This window comes from Pteropus alecto, unplaced genomic scaffold (assembly GCF_000325575.1).
Source record: "Pteropus alecto unplaced genomic scaffold, ASM32557v1 scaffold50, whole genome shotgun sequence".
NCBI lineage: Eukaryota > Metazoa > Chordata > Mammalia > Chiroptera > Pteropodidae > Pteropus > Pteropus alecto.
Window position 1 is genome coordinate 10472297 of NW_006431918.1, and position 18322 is coordinate 10490618.

The 18322-nt window shown below is 33.6% G+C and overlaps 1 protein-coding gene across 1 annotated transcript in view; it reads left to right on the forward strand.

Annotated features, from left to right (window-relative positions):
* Positions 1 to 18322, forward strand: part of TTC29 (tetratricopeptide repeat domain 29) — a 108848-nt gene that overhangs the window by 4440 nt on the left and 86086 nt on the right. Inside the window, exons 3-4 of the mRNA XM_015600686.1 lie at positions 1347 to 1444; positions 3291 to 3374. Of these exons, the coding sequence (XP_015456172.1) occupies positions 1353 to 1444; positions 3291 to 3374 (176 nt within the window). The 5' untranslated portion in view covers positions 1347 to 1352. The remainder of the gene's footprint in view (positions 1 to 1346; positions 1445 to 3290; positions 3375 to 18322) is intronic.

An 18322-nucleotide genomic window follows, 5' to 3' on the forward strand; every position in this document is an offset into this window, starting at 1 on the left:
TTCTCGATGCTTGGTGGGGCTAAAGGTAGAGGTCAAAACTGATGGACATAGCGCTGGGCTCTGGCCTTTCGGATGCCTCTCCAACAGGAGAAGCATGGGTTCTTTTGCATCTGAAAGCCCTTGCAGCATGTGACAGTTTTTCCATTCTAAGTCCACTGACATTATCTCCACACTTCTTCTTTGCGGTAGGGTTTAGATAGCTTGATTCTATAGACCCACCTTTATTATTGCTCACTCACCTTCTCCACTGTAACACATTGTGTTTCCCCAAGATGGCCATAGTAATATTGCCCATCGCACATTCTTCTCTTTCAGTGTGAGTTTGATGCTCTCGTACTAATATGTGGGTCTATGTTCACGAGCTTTGAATCCGGGCAGGCCTGTTATTACAGCGGAAGCGATGCTACGTGACTTCCAAGGCCAGCCCCTAAAAGGAGATACAGCTTCCACCTGGCTTTTCTTTGGGATACTTTAATCTGCCACATAAGAAGTCTAAGGCTGCCATGCTCTAAGGAGGTCCAAGCCATATGAGGAAGCCACATGTATGTATTCTGGCAGGGAGCCCGAGATGAGGTCCCAGCTAATAGTATCAACTGCCAGATAAATGAGTGAAGACACTTACATCCCATCACTGAGTTACCCCCAGCCTCCTGAGTCTTCCAGCAGAGGCCCCAGCCATTGTGGAGTAGAGAAAAGCCATCTTCATTGTGCCTGGTCCTAATTTCTAACTCACAAAAAGTGTGAATGATAATGAAATGATTGTTTTAAACAATCTTTTTTGAACCACTACGTTTCGTAGTGATTCGTTACACTATTGCAGCTGTGCATCTCTCATAGCAGCTGTCTTCTTGCTGAGAATCATTCTTAAAATCTATCACTTCCAAAGGAAAGTCTTTGTGAGTGACAGTTTTTAAAAGATAGCAAAATATGAGCGATTTTCAATTATTATAACAGGAAAGCAAAGCATGAGCATTTGAAATCCATAGCTGTCCTAAAAATCTTCACTTTTTAATTGCAACCATGTCTCTTAACAAAAATCATATCAATACTCCCGATTGGCTGTATTTTTAACTCATTTATCAGATTTTCTCCTTCGTGGTTAGAGATGCAGACAAGTAATAAATTGGCCAAAAGCCGGATAGTAAAAGAAAATAATGAGAGAAGCAACCTGTAGAATCCACTTCTTGAGTATTTCTGAATAACAGAGCTATAGCTCTACACAAAGAGGCATTCTCAGCTCAGATGACAGACTGTGGATCTAATAATGTCTTAAAGTATTCTTTGAAAGGTGTATTCTTTAAAATACCATTTCTGGTTTTTTGTTGTTTTTGTTTTGTTTTTTGTAGTCCAAAATGACCACCCTGCCCCCAGTGCCCATGACACGCCCAAAGCTTACATCCTTAGCCAGACAGAAGCTGCCCTGCTCCCCCAGGAGAATTCCAAGGTATGTGACCACGGTTTTAATATGTGTTCCTACAGAATGGATTTTTTACAGTAAGAAATGTCAATAGCATATATCAGGAAAAAAAATGTTCAAAAACAAAAGTATATTATTATATTCAGAATATTCATATTTACTGTTTCAAAAAGGTTGATGAACCTCATTCAAATATTAAGGATCTATTTGTTTAGCAAGTTAGTGCTCATTTGATCATTTTATTTCTTATTTCAATTCTGACTTGGTTCCTGTAAAGGTTTGAAGATACATTTTCTTTTTAAAATGCGTGTGGAGAACAGAAAGCAGATGTTTTAGCAATGAACAGTGTATGGCTTCTCATCCGTAAGGTCCCGAGTGCTGATTTCTGTGTCGGAGGAAGGAGGACACAGTCTTCCTACTTGGGGAGACTGGCAGGCACCATTTAGCCCCTGAAAACCCTGGGACTGCAGGTGTGCCACCAAACCGCTGCTGCCTCTGAAGGGCTACAGAGCTGGAGAAGCGGATGAGAAACTGCAAGACAGAGAACATGATGGCGTATGTCAGAATTATGACTGACTAAGATTGAGTTATTTAGTAATTGCATTTATAGTTATATTGATTTTTAGTAATACACATATTATTCATTGATAGAAATAATTTGCATATCTAGGTTTGATTATTTTCATTCTATGCATACTTTTCAATTCCTGCAAGGCGTAATTATCAAAGTATTAGGAGACTACTTTGTTCTGAGAAGAATCATACCTTATTTTTAGTATTTCTGGGAAAGACCAAATCTCCTGGACCAAAATAAATACATTCAGCTAGACTATACAAATGTGTGTGTTTTTTTATAACAGCAAATCAAATTTTCTCAAAAATTTAAAAAACAAATTTTAATAGATGCATTATATATAATTGAGGCATAACTGATATTATATTACTGATATATATATATGTATATGTATATATGTGTGTATACGTATATGTATATATACATACTGGTATATATATTTACTTTTGAACAATGTGAACTATTCACAAAGTCTGAAAAAGCTTATTCTTTCTATCTTTTTTAATGATTGACATTACATTTTCTTTTCAGCATTTGCAAAAACATAGCCAATCTCACATTCCTAAAATAAGAGGGATTTTAAAGAAAACTTTTTCTTGTGTTTCTTTTATTGAGGAAAAACATGTGTATCATAATTATTTAAGGCAAAGTTTTGTCAACATTCTCCATTAGCTTCTGAATAAAAACAGATATTTGCTTAGTTTCAAACTCCCATGGTTATAAGACGTTAATAGTATACTTATTTTTAAAAGGGTGTGAAGAATAGACTACACAAGCAATGTATTTCTCAATAAAATCTTAAAATCAATTTGCATCTTGAACTTTTAATAACAATTTGAGTTTTATGTGTGCTTAAAAAAATACCCAAACGGTATTTCAGAGCAAAATTTGGTAATGTTTGGAACAAAGAAATTTTATATATTTGTATCCAATAGATAGTCTTAGTTCAAGATTCTGTGCCAAACAGAATATGACTTCTGTGAAACAACGTGAGTAAAATGGAAGATCTCGTAAGGTTGGAGGGGAAAACGTCATTTATTTAAGAATGCAGATTATTTTAATGTGTTTGGTGTTTTATTTGTTTACACCTAGGCTTAATATTCTCCCCTGTCTTCTTCCATTCAAGAAAATTAACATTTTGAAATTTTAATCAAGAACCTAACTCTATAGCTATTGCCGAACATTTATTATATGTGATATTATGCCCTGAATATTTCTGTTATCCTGGTGGCATTTTATTTTTAGTAGCTTTTCAACTTGATAAGGCAGTGCTTTATTATTTCTTTCCATTTCATTTAGGTCTCAATTGATCAAAGAAAAAGGTGACATAGATCATTATGTGGAGGTGAATTTCAAAGGATTGTCAAAAGAGGAGGTTGCTGCGTAAGTATAACCTCTTAAAGGTACTTTAATATAAAGTTTGTTTCTTTTGTCTTGATACTTTATTAAAATTTCAATTTTCCTGTGCAGTAACACCTTTTCATTGGACCATGGCATTTAAAAATTAAAGCTCATATTAAATAGTGATAAGTCATGTCTATTGATCTTACACATATCAAAGTCTTTAATTTTATGGCTTTCAGAATTCTCATATTTACCAAGATATTATACTATCACATTTGCCATATTTTAGTTAAGTCCATGCCTTTAATTGCTTATTAATCTCCATTTTACGGTATGTTGCCTCTGTGAAAGAGAAAAAAATGTTTAAAAGATTCATAAATCTTATTTTTCCTGGTGATTTTTTAAAAAATTCTTACTAACATATCTCCTCCCTACCCCCAGAAACCCACAAAAAGAATTAATGGATTGTAGTTTATTGGTTAATTTTATTTTTATTTATTTAATTTATTTAGTATTATTATTTTTTTTTAGTGAGGCAACCCTTGGTTGACCTCACAGACTGCAAGGACCTTGTCAGCTTACAATTCCCTTTTTTTTTAGGCCTACAGCACCTGGTCTTCCTAGATGGTCTCCCATTCAAGTACTAATGAGGCCAACCCTACTTAGCTAAATGGGATCGGGCTTGTTCAGGGTAGCATGGCCGTAGACTTATTGGTTACTTTTAAAATGACTTTAAAGTATCTGGATTTATTTTTTTAAATCAACAATGTAAACTTTGCTATTTTACTACTAGTTAGAACCTAATTTATGATGTGAGTAAAATCAGTATAAAAATTCGTGTAGTTTGGTGAGAAGCGAATAGAAGCCTAGAATGATAGCGAAACAGGTTTGATATTTCTTATCTATAGACTTGGTGACTCTGTTGTCATCAGATCTTAAGATGTAAGCACTGAAAAGTAGAAATCTTATAAATGCACATGTATCATATAGAATTCACTAAATGATTTTATTAAAATAATTTGTGGAAGAAAGCTTTTAAGAGAGTTTGTTAGTATTGTCTAGTACTGTAGGATTCCAATGAAAGAACATTCCTGATATTTTTGGTGTTGATTGTCATATAGTCTAAAATTCTAAGCCTCTTGATATATTTCATTTTATTAGATATCATGTTTGTCAATTTGCATATAATAACATGGTAAAACGGAATAGTTCATTCTGTCAGTAGATACTTGATTTTACAGAGTGACAAAATTTTCTGGTAATTGTAATCGTTGTCTTCCTTGGAGCTCTTTTGATTGCCATGTGTATCTGGGACCTTTGGTTAGATGCTATATTGATTGTTAGTTTGGTAACTTTTTATGGTAACCTTTGGATAAAATTAAAGGTCAGTATTGTCTGATGATACAGTTACTTTTCAAAAGAAAAATACACATGAGTGATACTTGCATTTTGATTTAAATATAATGACATCCACATGGCCAACCCAGCTGTAATTGGCTTAAGAATTAGGACTTAAATTTGTAATTAAACTTATTCTTCACATAATTTAATAAGATGGAAATTCATATACTTATATCTGCTACGGTTTTACTCTGTACTGAAGAAAACTTTTATCTGAAACAATGCAAAACAGGCTATCCCGATGAGTCTTCTCTTAATATTTTTTTCACTACGATTACCAAATTGATTTTAAATCTATATCATACTACAGAAAACAAGTAGCACTTAGTAATTCTCAGTCCTTAAGACTGCATTCTCCTTAAAGCTTCCTCACTTGAATACCCTTTTTAGACCAAAGCTTTTTCCCTAAGAAAGTGAATACAAATATTAGTAGAAAATAACTTGTACTTAGCTCACTATTATGCTTTTGATTGATATACATTCTAGACCTTGCCCTAAACAGAGTAGCATTGTAAAGGAGAAAATTGGCGAATGATTTCAGCATCTTCCAGCAAAACCCAGCAAGTGCCATGATGAATTATGCATATTCTGTTAGCCAAGAAATTGCCGCATAAAACTTTTTATTAGGCATTCAACTCTGAAAATGGTCAACAGGCATTTAAAGTGCCTACTTTATGCCCAATACTAGGTTTTTCACAGTGGGAGAGACAGTGATATTTTATTGTAAAATACTTAGCCCCATCCTTGTCTCTATTTGAGACAATAAGATCTGTGAGCAGGAAACAGGTATGGAATGAAGAGTTCTGTGAGATGCAGCCTAGTGCTCTAGAGAAAGTCAGAGGATCCTAAGGCGGTAGAATGGGACTTGCCAAGGAAGAGAAATTTTGAGTTTGGCGTCCTGTCTGGTAGCATTATAAAATGATCAGAGTGGTACATCACGGATCCTCAGCATACAAGAACGTAATGGGGAGAAATTAAAGAATCAAACTTTCGACCAGTCAAAAGCCATATCTAAGGTATACTCTCAAATCCCTCTCTGCCTTCTTCTTCTCTAGGATGGTAATAGATGTTACCATAATTACCCATTAAAGAACTGATGTACATACACTAGCTTTGATGTCCTATAATATACTCTTTGTCTAGTCCCATGATAACCACTCATCATCTACCTTAAAATGGACCAGCGTACTTATACATAAACTTATCTCTGTGACTTTCCTCCTGCTGCGGTGGAGAGTTCTCGAGCTTGTGTAAGGATGATTCTCTCCTGGGCTGTGGATGCCAATCCCCTCTTACTCAGTCCAAGACCTCCTGCAGTTAAACATGTTTTCTTTCTACATGATCAATTTTTCCTTTTCCATTGGATCAATCTTATGAGCATTAATATCTACTCTGATATTTCCCTTGACTCCTAACCTCCTCCAGATTCTACCCCATTTTTTCTACCCTTCACAGCAAGCAGAAGTGCTCTTTCAATATTTCCACATTCCATTCTTGCCTCAAATGACTCAAGAGGTTTACAGCCCCAGAACTCACTAAAATCTCTCTGTTCAGCATGACCAGTGTCCCCCATTTGTACTATATCTAATGGTCATGTTTCTGTCTCATCTTGCTCGATGTCTTCATGGCATTTGATAGAACCAAGCTCTCCTCGAATGTTCTGTAATTGTGGCTTCTGGGTGCCAGGTCTGTGGTTTTCCTCCACACCCTTTGACTGTGCCGCCTCAGTCTCCTTGGCTGGCTTTCTCTTTTCAAACTCTCAGTGGTGGGTTGTCCTTAGGCCCTCCACTCCAGCCACACTCTCTACCTGGACCCAGTCTTATAGCATTAAATGTTAGCAATAGCCTGATGACTATCAGATTTATAAATCCAGTCCTGACCTCTCCATCCAGCTCCAAATTTTTATATTCAGCTGCCTCCTTGACATATTTACTTGGATATATAATGGACATTCGAAGGTTAATATGGCCCAAAACTGGACTCTTGCTTTACCCTTACTGCCCCTCACCCTCCACTCCAAATATTTCTCCCACAGTCTTCTTCCACTACAGTAAATGGCACCAAAGCAGCCTTGAATTTCACCTTGCCCTCACCATCCCTCCCCCATCTGTCTCATCAGTATACCCCATGAGATACAAGTCCAAAATATATCCTATATTCATCTACTCTTCTTCATTGCATAGCTACCATCATCTCCCACCACGATCACTAGAATAGTCTCCTAATTACTCTTCTCATATCCCCTCTAAATCTGCTAAAATTCAGCCACCAGAGTAATCTTGGAAAAAATTAGATGATGATGCTTCCCTGCTTAAAACCTCTTAAGAGGTCCCCATTGCTCTCATAATAAACTCTGAACTCTTCATCATGGCCTAACACTGTGTGGGAGTTAGACATTGCCGACCTCTCTGACCTTATCTCCCATTCTCCCCACCACTCACTCTTCTCTGTGTGGCCTCATTGCTGACACTCCTTGTCATTGCAGCTGTCACTTTGAAGGTCACCTCCTCAGTCTGGCACTCCCTGACTTCCTAATTTAGTAGTCCTCACCCCATTCACACTTACTCCCAAGCAAATTATCTGTGTCTGTCTCTGCTATAACCGGACCCACAGAAGCAGGAGTGGGTCTGTGTGTGTGTGTGTGTGTGTGTGTGTGCTGACACTCCTTGTCATTGCAGCTGTCACTTTGAAGGTCACCTCCTCAGTCTGGCACTCCCTGACTTCCTAATTTAGTAGTCCTCACCCCATTCACACTTACTCCCAAGCAAATTATCTGTGTCTGTCTCTGCTATAACCAGACCCACAGAAGCAGGAGTGGGTCTGTGTGTCTGTGTGTGTGTGTGTGTGTGTGTTTGCACGCACGTGTGCGCGCGTGTGCGTGTTTGTGCCACTGTCTCCCAGGGCCTAGACAGGCAGGGCACATGGGTGGAGCTCAGTAACTAGATGTTAAATGAACAAATGAGTGAAAAAAAATATATATAAGATTAACAACACCATGAAATAGGTATCCTGCTATGAATAGCCTTTGGTTACAACATTTTTAATTCAGTATTGCATGTAACTGGTTTGACTATTGAATCAAGGATGTTTACCTCCTCAAAAGTGTTTTATGTACCAAATAGGAGTATAATATTTGAACAAGTAACTATGCAGGACAAGCTGAACTAATTGTTCCTGAGATAGCTAAATCTAGTTGATAGGGTTAATTTTACTTTGGAATGGGTAAAATAGTTTAAAGGCAAAGAGCTTCTGGGTTTTTTATCATCTGCATTTACAGGAGGAATTTCAGCATGCTTTATTGCTTTTTAAGTGACTGGATTATGGCCGTGCCTAATAGGTGCATTTTTAAAAACATTATACGTATATTGACACTTGTAATTTGATTTTCTTAGATAAGTCCTCAAATAGTTTGTTAATAGTATTTAACTAATTTTTAACAACTAAAGGTCATGTTGTGTTTCTGTACTTTTTTAAATTCTGTATTACACGATCAGAATGCATTATGTTTTTAAAGGATGTAAGGTATCACTTATTATCATATCATAATTGCTTTGAGTCACTAAGCAATAAAAGTGTCATTTATAGATTCAAATAAAAATTTCTGGGGGCAGTTTTTACAGCTTTAGCTATGTTCATGAGGATACAAATAAAATCATCAAGGGACAGAGAATTTTAATCTGCTCAATATTATTTTCTGCTTCAGATATCAAGTTCTATTACCTGGAAGAATAGATTTCGTTTGAAATTGTGTGCATCCCTACGATATCGCTTTCTTTCAGAGTATCTGAGCATTATCAGTTCACTGAGTGTCACTTTGTTGGGACAATGGCGATTAGTACTATCAGTTACCAAATTCAATAAGTTTAGGTTGTAAAGAAATGGAGAACCATTTATTCTCATATCTTTTAAAGCCTTTTTCTCCTGCCTCATTTTAAAGTGTATTATACTTACTCATTTAAATTAGACTTTTGCCAGTCTTAGATTTTCATCTTGAATTTGTTTCAAAATTATCTTCCAAGGGTGCTTTTACAAACTACAAGTATACTCGTTATAAGCAAATTTAACACCTAGATTTGCACAATGGCCAGGCACTCAAAATATATGTGGCAAGGTGAAGACATTTATTCAGGCTATAATATAGGTATAATAGGTCATACTAACTTTATGGAAATTTAGGCTCTTTCCTCTGCTTCATTTATTTTGTTTACTTTTGAATAATTTTGTGAAATTATTTTTCTCTTCAGAACATTTTGATCTTTTGTAAAATAATAAGTTAAATTCTGTATAGAGATTTACAAATTAAATTTTTTTGAAGAAGCTGGTTGCCAGATAAATGGCTACATGGCTAACAGAAACAGGCAGGAAAAAAGATGACTTCTTCTGAACTGACCTGAGCAACTGGGGAATGTCTTGTTTGCTGCTAAATCTCTGTTATCTATACCGGTATCCAGCACATAGTAGGCACTCAAACAATATTTTTAAACTAAGGCCAGCCACACTCCAGCCTGTGTAATTTCTTCTGTTTCCACCTTGAAATTTATTCTTTGCCAAAATAATAACAATGATTAATATTTGTTGAGCACTTATTATATTTCAGATACTGCTCTAAGTGCCTTATATGTATTAATTCATTAAATCGTAGGAAAGTCTTTGTTAGTTCCATTTACAGCTAAGGAAATTGAAGCACAGAGATATTAAGTAACTTGCCCAAGGTCCTACAGCTAACAAGTCAAAGAGCAGGAATTTGAACCTAGGCAGTCTGGGTTGAGAGCCTATTCTTTAACCATTACACCGTCCTGTCTCTGAAGGTACTCAGGTCTTCATGGAACAATATCTTTTCTCATCTCCCCGCTCTAGTGTATTGGCATTCCTTTGGCCTAGAAGGCTTTTTCCCCTTACCATTTCATAGCTAACTTTTACTTATTCTTAAACGGCTCAATTATGTTAGGCAACCTTGCTAGTGTAATACCTGTAATAAAACTGTATGACCTGGGCAAGTTACTTTAAAACCTGCAATACCCAGAATGCCTCCCATCATGGCACTTACAGCATTGCATTGTCATTGCTACATTGTTTCCTCTTCTAGACTGTAAGCTACAAGAGGCCTGGAGCCACGGCTGCTTTGCTCACTGTGCGTATTTAGTACTCGGTACAATGCTTGGCTCACAGATAAATGAATGGTGAGCCTTTTTCCTTTCATAGCCTTGTACATGTGCCCTGCCCAAAATGCCCTTCTCTTCCCCCTAAGCCTTGTGTACTTGGTAAACTTTTAGCTTCCGGCTCAGCCTGTCTCTTGCTCTGTGAGGCTCTGATTCATCCTCACCCATGTGGTAGAGTTCAGAGCCCCTGCTTGAACTCTCTTAATAGCCCCTGACAATCATGTACATGTGGGGTTTTTTCCTTCTTGATTAATGTTTAACAAACTATAGATCATGACCCATTAGTGGGTAGTGGTTATGACCCACCAGTTTTGGGATCATGACCAGCATTTAAAAAATGAAAGAGAGGGTAGTAAAATAGAATGTTTTGCTAAAGCTAAGTTTTGGGAGGCTGCCAGGTGTAATGAAATCGAGCATGAATTCTAAAACCAGACTCCCTGGACTCCAGCTTTACACTTACTAACAAAGTCACTGGTTAATTTTGGCAAAGTTAACCTTTCTGTGTCTCAGTTTCCTCATCTGAAAAAAAAATAGAAATAATTATAATAGAGTCTGGCTCATGAAATGGTTATGAGGATTGAGTTAATATTTACAAAGAGATGAAAACACTTTGAGTATTATCTTGCTGTGAGTTGCCATAAGCAAAGGATTCTGCTCTAGACTTAGAGTCTTTTACAAGCAGGGACTGTGTTTCATTCTCTCTTAAGACTTCTGATTTACATGAAATAACTTTATTGCTTACTTACCTTCTTTCTAGAAAAGATTGAAAAAACTTAAAGTTCTGTATTACACAGCTATCAGATGATAAATAGAGAAGGAAAGGCAAGTAAAGGAGAAGCATGTGAATATGCTCCCCATTCGAGTCAATATAGTTCCCTGGAGGGAACAGTGAGTTTCACCCTGAACTTCTGGGCAGACAGAGGAAAAAGGAAGATCTGATGGACAGTAAAATTCTCATTACCTGATGCAGAGAAACATATCAGTTCTTCAAGAGAGACAAGCTTTTTCTTGATACTGAATTCCAAAAGAAAGTTATCACATGAACTTATATAAGAAAAATGGAACAACATAATAGAACTTTGCTAATAAATAATAAAATTGGTATTTAGACAACTTGTCATAAATATTACATCTCTTAGCTAGGTTTTATTTTAGGCAAGATAGTAACAGGTAAGATATAGCTAATGAATGCTGTGTGCTAGTCTGTTTTAAGTGATCCTCACAATAATCCTGTGAAGAGTTATCACTCCCAGAAACCAAGACATAGAGAGATTAAGTAGTTTGACCAAAGCAATTTGATGTTACATAGAAACAGAAGCAATGAGAAAAGAAAAAATGATTCATACAGAGGAAGAAACAAATAAGCTAGAAAGAAAATGGATCAGACATACTTCGGAAACCAGATTTTCAGACTTCTCCTGAATCCCCAGTACTGATTTGGACCTAGAACCTCCCTCTGGGGTCACCTCATAAGGACCCAGTCATTCTATTTTCCTGAGCCAGACTTCCATGAAATCCCCTTAAGCCTGCCTGAAACAATCTCTTACAACCAGAGTAGCTGAGGAAATATACTGCCAAACAAAAGAATTGTCTTAAAAGTTTAGTTTAGGGTTTTATGGCCTTCAAGATCAAGAACAAAATGGATGACTAAACACATTTCCTTCTTATAACTGAAATGACTACATAGAAGTACAAAAGATAGTAAATTCTTAACACGATGAGAGAGAAGGGAAGAAAAATGAGAGATTCCAAGATTTTCAGACATACATTCTAAGAAAGCAATTGGAATATTAGCAGGGATAAAAAGTGACATCTTATAATGATAAAAGGAGTTGGTTCATCAAGAAGACATAATCCTAAATGTTTGTGTTTCTAATGACAAAACTTCAAAATACATAAAACAAAAACTGATAGGAAGAAAAGGAGAAACAGACAAGTCCACAATTATAATTGGAGATTCTAACACTGTTCTCTCAATAATTTATAGAAAAATCAGTAAGAATATTGAAGGCCTGAACAATACCATCGATCAACTTAAATAATTGACATTTACAGAACATTCCACCAAGCAACAGTAAAACACATTATTTTCAAGGGGCACATGGAACATCTATCAAAGGAGATGATATTCTGAGCTGTAAAACAAATTTCAACATACTTAAAAGGATTTAAATCCTACAAATTACTTTTTCTTACAACAATGGAATTAAATTAGAAATAATAGGAAGATCTCTGGAAAATCTCCACAAATTTGGAAACAGACAACATACTTCTAAAAATACTAGGGACAAAGGAAAAATCACACAGCAAATTAGAAAGTATTTTGAACTGAATGAAAGAGAATCATGTCATATCAAAATTTGTGGGATACAGCTAAAGTAGTGTTCACAGGGAAGTTTAAAGCATTAAAATGCTTGTATTAGAAAAATAGAAATGTCTAAAATGAGTGCCCTAAGCTTTCATTTTTAAAAACTAGAATAAGAAAGTAAATTAAACTGAAAGCAGAGAAAAAGTAGTAGTAAAATGAGAGCAGAAAACAGGAAAAAAAAAAAAAAGACAAAATCAGTAACTAAAAACCAGTTCTCTGAAAAGATCAATAAAAGTGATCAACCTCAAGTCAGACTGACCAGAGAAAAAGAAGACACAATATACCAATTTCAGAAATGAGAGTACACCTCAGTGTAAATTATACAAATATAAGAATGCTAATTAGGGGGAAAGAATTATGCTAATTAATTCAACAACTTAAATGGCTAAATTTCTTGAAAAATACCGCGAAGTTCACTTAAGTGGAAATAGCACAGTAGGTTTATATCATTAAAGACATTGATTCATAGTTTTAAAACTTCACACAAAAAAAATTCCAGGCCCATATGGCCTCACCGGTGAATTCTAACCAACATGTGAGGGAGAAATAATGCCAATTTGGCACATGCTCAAGGAAATAGAAAAGAAGGAAATATTTCTCAACTCATTGTATGAGACCAGAATTACCCTTCTATCAATACCAGAAAAGGCCATTACATGAAAGGAAAACCACAGAATAATAGCCCTCATGAAGAGTGATGCAAAAAGTCTTTAAAGATATTACCAGTTGGCCTGAGCTCCTGTCAGGGAAGCTGGTGCACCACGCAAAGTCCCTTTCATTTGTTAGTGGCTCAAGGAATAGTCAGCCTGTGCTCTCCTGACTCACGCTCCTCAGAAGGAAGCCTGTAAACAGGAAACCCAAGCACACTGCCTGTGTTAAGAAATCTAGAACTTCATTATCATAAACAAACAAATATTCTCTGGTACTTGGGAATATGTCACAATATAGAAGAAAAAAAAAATGAACAAAGAGAACGCTCCACCTGAGCTGAAACAAAATTTCTATAGAGAGAACTTTTAAAGATTTCCAGTTTGTTTTTTTACAGATATTGGAAGAGATGAGAATTTCTTACTTATTGAAAGTTGGTAGAACTCCCTTGTAAAACTGAAGTTTTGCTCTTTAGGTTATAGGAGGATGAGTGGGGAGAAAGATTTTCTGTTTCAATTGGTCTTCTAAGTCTTCTCTAGTCAATCTTGATGATTGATAATTTGGTATTTTTTTAGTTAGTGCTCATTTATGCAGATTTTTATATTTGTTGTGATAAAGTTTAGCATATTTTCTAATGTTTAAATCTCTTCTATATCTATAGATATATTCTCTATATCTTGGAGGTAGTATAAAGATAATGGTAGCTAAGAACATAGGCTGTAGAATTAGACTGCTGAAGTCAAAATTACAGCTTGACTATGCATGGGTGTGTGATCTTTGACTTGTTAATTAAACTCTTTGTGTCATAGTTTCCTCATATATAAAATGAAAAGTATATTACCTATCTCATAAGAAAGGTTTGTTGTAAAATTTAAATAAGGTATGTAGAGTATTGAGAATAGCACCTAGCACATCATAAGCATACAATAAAGGTTAGCCATTACTACCATTCTACTTAGAAGCTATGTTTCCTTTGTTATACCTGGTACTGTTTAAGCGACCTATCTAGTTTTGTTTTACTTGAGCATTCAAAGATTTGTCTTTTATCATATCTTTTGTTTTACGGATCAACTTTTTTCTTCTCTTTTATTAATTTATGCATTTACCCTTAATATTTCCTTCCCTGTCCTTTATTTGACTTCATGCCATTGTTTATTTTGCTAGGAGTTTTTCTAGCCTTCTGAGTTGAAAGCTAGCTTCTTCATCTGTACCAGTTGCTCTTGTTTTCTAATAAATGCATTTAAATTATAAATTTACTTTTGAATATTATGATGACTTCTTTCTTTAGGATTTGATATTTAGATTTTTTTCTTTCAGTTCTAAATATATAAAAATTTCTATGGTGGTTTCCCCTTCAGGTAATGAATAAATTAGAAATATATTTGTAAATTTGCAGGTGAATAGTTTTTTTCTTGTGGTCTTTTTCTAAAGGAAGATTCAAGATTGAGAAGTGAATCTTTCCTTGTGCTCTGTAAATGTGCCACATATATATCAGTTTATGAAATTTCTAGTGTGGCCAGTACATGGTCAATTTTTATAAACATTCTTTGTATTTTTGAAAAATAAATATATATTTGGTCTTTATTTGATAGACAATTCTATGTGGAAGGCTCCATCAGAATCTAATAATTAGATTGAGCCTGTTATTTCAATCGAGTTCAACAATTTTTATTCAAATCTTTTTAACCTCTATTTTATTTGTAACTTTCTTGAAGAAGGAAAAAGCATTAAAATCTATTTATCCTTATTCTGTAATTTTTCTATATCTTGAAACTATATTATCAGGTATATTGTTTTCTAACTGCTGTATTTCTCAGAAAATTTATTTATGAATCTCTGATATTTTTATGTTCCTTTAACTTATTATGCCTGAATTCTATTTTATTTGATATTAATTGTGTTACACAAGCTTTCTTTTTGTTGAAATTTATATAAAAATACAAAAGAAACAAATGACTTTTTCCCTGTGTCAAAGAAGTTAAAATCCCTACATATATCTATTTTGTACTGTTTTTTAAAAGTTTGAATTCAAGACTCTTTTATCTTCTCACGAACACTCCCTTTAGTTCTCTCAATACTCTTATCGATGCACATATTTGATTTGATATACCCTATGCTGTTAGGAATTTTCTAAATGTTTGAGATAGCTACAATATAATTAATACAACTTTCAGGAAAATAAGATATTTATATATAGGTGTCATCTGTATATAAATCAAAATGATCAATTCATTTTTTAATTTTTATTATTTTAGTTTTTACTAAATGTAAAACGAAATGTATCTTCTGGAAGTTTGATCATTTATGTAGCATGTGAGAAATCCTGGCTTCACTGTTTATATGTTCAATACACACCTCCTTTGTAACAGTAATTAAAGAGCATACACTAATGAAAGGTTTCTCCACATGGCTTAGAGTATGGTAATTGTTTTTTTAAGCGTTCACGTTTGAAAGGGGAAAAATGTGTTCTTAATGTACTTTTTAATATGAAGAAAATTAAAATATGTTTAGTGAAGAGATGAACTATTCTCCAATAGCAACTTAAAAACCCAAAGAAATTAGGTCACCTGCTGCCCTAAAATAGACAGAACTTGACATTCCTCTTCAGTTGAGTTTACTACAGATTCCTTTTCCAAGAAATATAGAATGATAGAACTGAAAGGAACCTAAAAATCATTTGGTTTATTTATTTTTTATTTATCCAAAAAAGAGGTAAAAAAATATAGTTAACAGTGTACCAAATGGACAGTTGGTAAAGAGAAGTTTTTAAAGTTATATATTTTTTTCTCATGTCAAAATGTCATCACCACACTAGAAGAAATGTCGTAAAGAGAAATCTAAATGGAGCTTTTGTTATTTACTCTTACACTATCTTCCATTATATTGCTGAAAAGAGCATGAATAATGTTTTGTTTTCATTTTTAATTTACGTGATTTTCCCTTTGTAATTTAAAACAGTTATATTTTTCTTAGATACTTGTCATGTTTATAGCTCAATGTTCGCTACTTTTCTTGCCACCACTTTAATAACTACTCAGGTGTTATAAGGGAATATGTGTTTGGAGGGAGCAACATTAGAATATATATAATAAAGCTGTAGGTATAAAGAATTGATTGGTTTGCTTTTCCCAAAGAAAGCTCTTCATGCATTTGTTTAATGTGAAAGGTTTTTTCTTGAAAAGGTTAAAAAAGTTCTAATCAACTTTTGTACATTATGTAGAACTTCATTTTCTAAACTCTGCAAAAGAAAGTTTCATATTTAATGGGAAATCATGAATTATTCCATTTATTATCTACTTCCTCCTTTCAAAGACATGATCTGGATAAAAGGCGGGGTGAATAATTTCAAAAAAATACAATGCATTTTTAATGGGAAGGTGCAAACTACAGATTCTCATGACTATTAGCAAATGTAGAGGAAACAGAATTTTACTTGCAAAACTCGTCAAACTCTTGCAAAAATAAAATGTATGACATACTTTAGTAAAAAAAAAGCACAGTGAGCTAAAGTTTTCTTTTTAATGCGACTTGTTGTTTTTACTAAGCTTTGTCTTTATATTCTCCAGCCTTACATTTTTATTAAAAGTTTGATGTTTCACTCAATTTATATGGAAAATTGATAGTTTATTTATAAAGATGAACTGAAAGAAAATTTTTAAATGATATTGTTTAAGACAAAATGTCCTAAATAATAGAATTTCAAAACTTTGGAGAGCATTCACAAAATTATGTTTCAAATAACAGTGGCTATTTTATTATATGAAGTTTTATATAATAAAAATTTTATAAATACTAATTTATACAAAAATATGCAGTTAATGAGCTAGCACGATCATGCTTACATGTGTTTGTAATCCATTGCTTGTAGTCATGTAGTATGAAGTTCATTTTTTATTTTTCCCCTCTTTTTCTTACATCTGTTATCATGTTAGGATGCAAACTATAGCATAATTATATTACTTATTCAGATTTCTTTTTTATTATTATAACTCAATCCAAAAATTAAGATTTTTTCAGGCTTTATTTTTCAACATATTTATTGGTTAAATAACAATATAACCAATATAAGTTGGTTATATAATCATATTTTTTATAGTGGAAAGTTATAGTGTAAATTGAAAGAAAACAACAAGAATTAATATGATTGCCTCATTTAATGAAAGATATTGGGACTCAAGTGTGGTACTCTGGCTTGAAAATATTTTCACTGAAAGTTCTTCTTAAATAATGACATTCATTTCATTCATTTCCAAGTATAATCTTTGGCTTAAAACATTCTTTAAAAAGTTTGATTTTCTTGAGAGAGTTTGCAAGTAATGGCTGTTTATAAAAATTATACGTGCAGTTACCCTCATAAGAAACATTCTTCCAGTGCTTTTTCAATAAACTTCTAAATAAAAACTATTTTTAAAATGTGGTTAAATTTGAGATTTTTCAGTAAAGAAAATATGTGCAACTCTATGTGGGTAAATATTTGGTAATACTTTATATTGACTGAGGAATAGCTTATTCATTCTTGATTGATGACAATTGCTGTACTTCAAATATTTAATTGAATAGGAATCACTCGAGGAAATCATTTTTAACAGGGTATGTGAATAAAAAATTATTGTTAAAGGAATTATTTAAAGCTATTGTAAGGGATATAGTCTGTACCATCTACTAAATAACCATGGCTTTCCTCTAATATTGGGTAACAATCACCAGCAAAATTTCTGTTTGATCGATTAACACTTATTGATCTCACAAATAGTTACTTCATTTTGCCGAGTATCAGTTTAACATAATTGAATCTAAGAAATAGTCTTTGTTCCATTCTGTGTAAGTATTCCATATACCCTAAATAAAATCTGAATTAAGTGAATTCTTATTGTACTGTTGAGAAAATTCTTTGCTGATCAAATTTCTTAATATTTTATTTTTTGTTGAAAAAATTATATTAATAATAGTCCTATTTATAAAATACTATGTAGTAAACTTTCTTAGTTATTATTACCAGATTTTTTTTTTTACTTAAAGGTAGACTTAGAGTAAATAGTTTTTCCAAATGGCATTTTTCAATTTGTGTGTACACTTTTAAAATGTTGGAAGTATTACTGTACTTTCTAATGGGTTATAAATGAATGAAAATTTGTATTTTCTAAAAATAGAAAGCAAATCTTATATGTGTAACAGCATCCTCAAAAAATTCAAATTTGTGAACTTCTAATTGTTTAGAAAATCATGAAAAATTACATTCTATAATCTCTTCAGAGGCAGATTTTATTTATTTTTGTTATCAAATAACTCCAACTATCTAATATGAATCTAAATCTAAACTGAAACCAAAATCCTGCTATATTAATACTTATAGTCTGATTTGCTGATAACATTTTTATATTGATTAGTTTTTTATTTACACAATTAAAAGT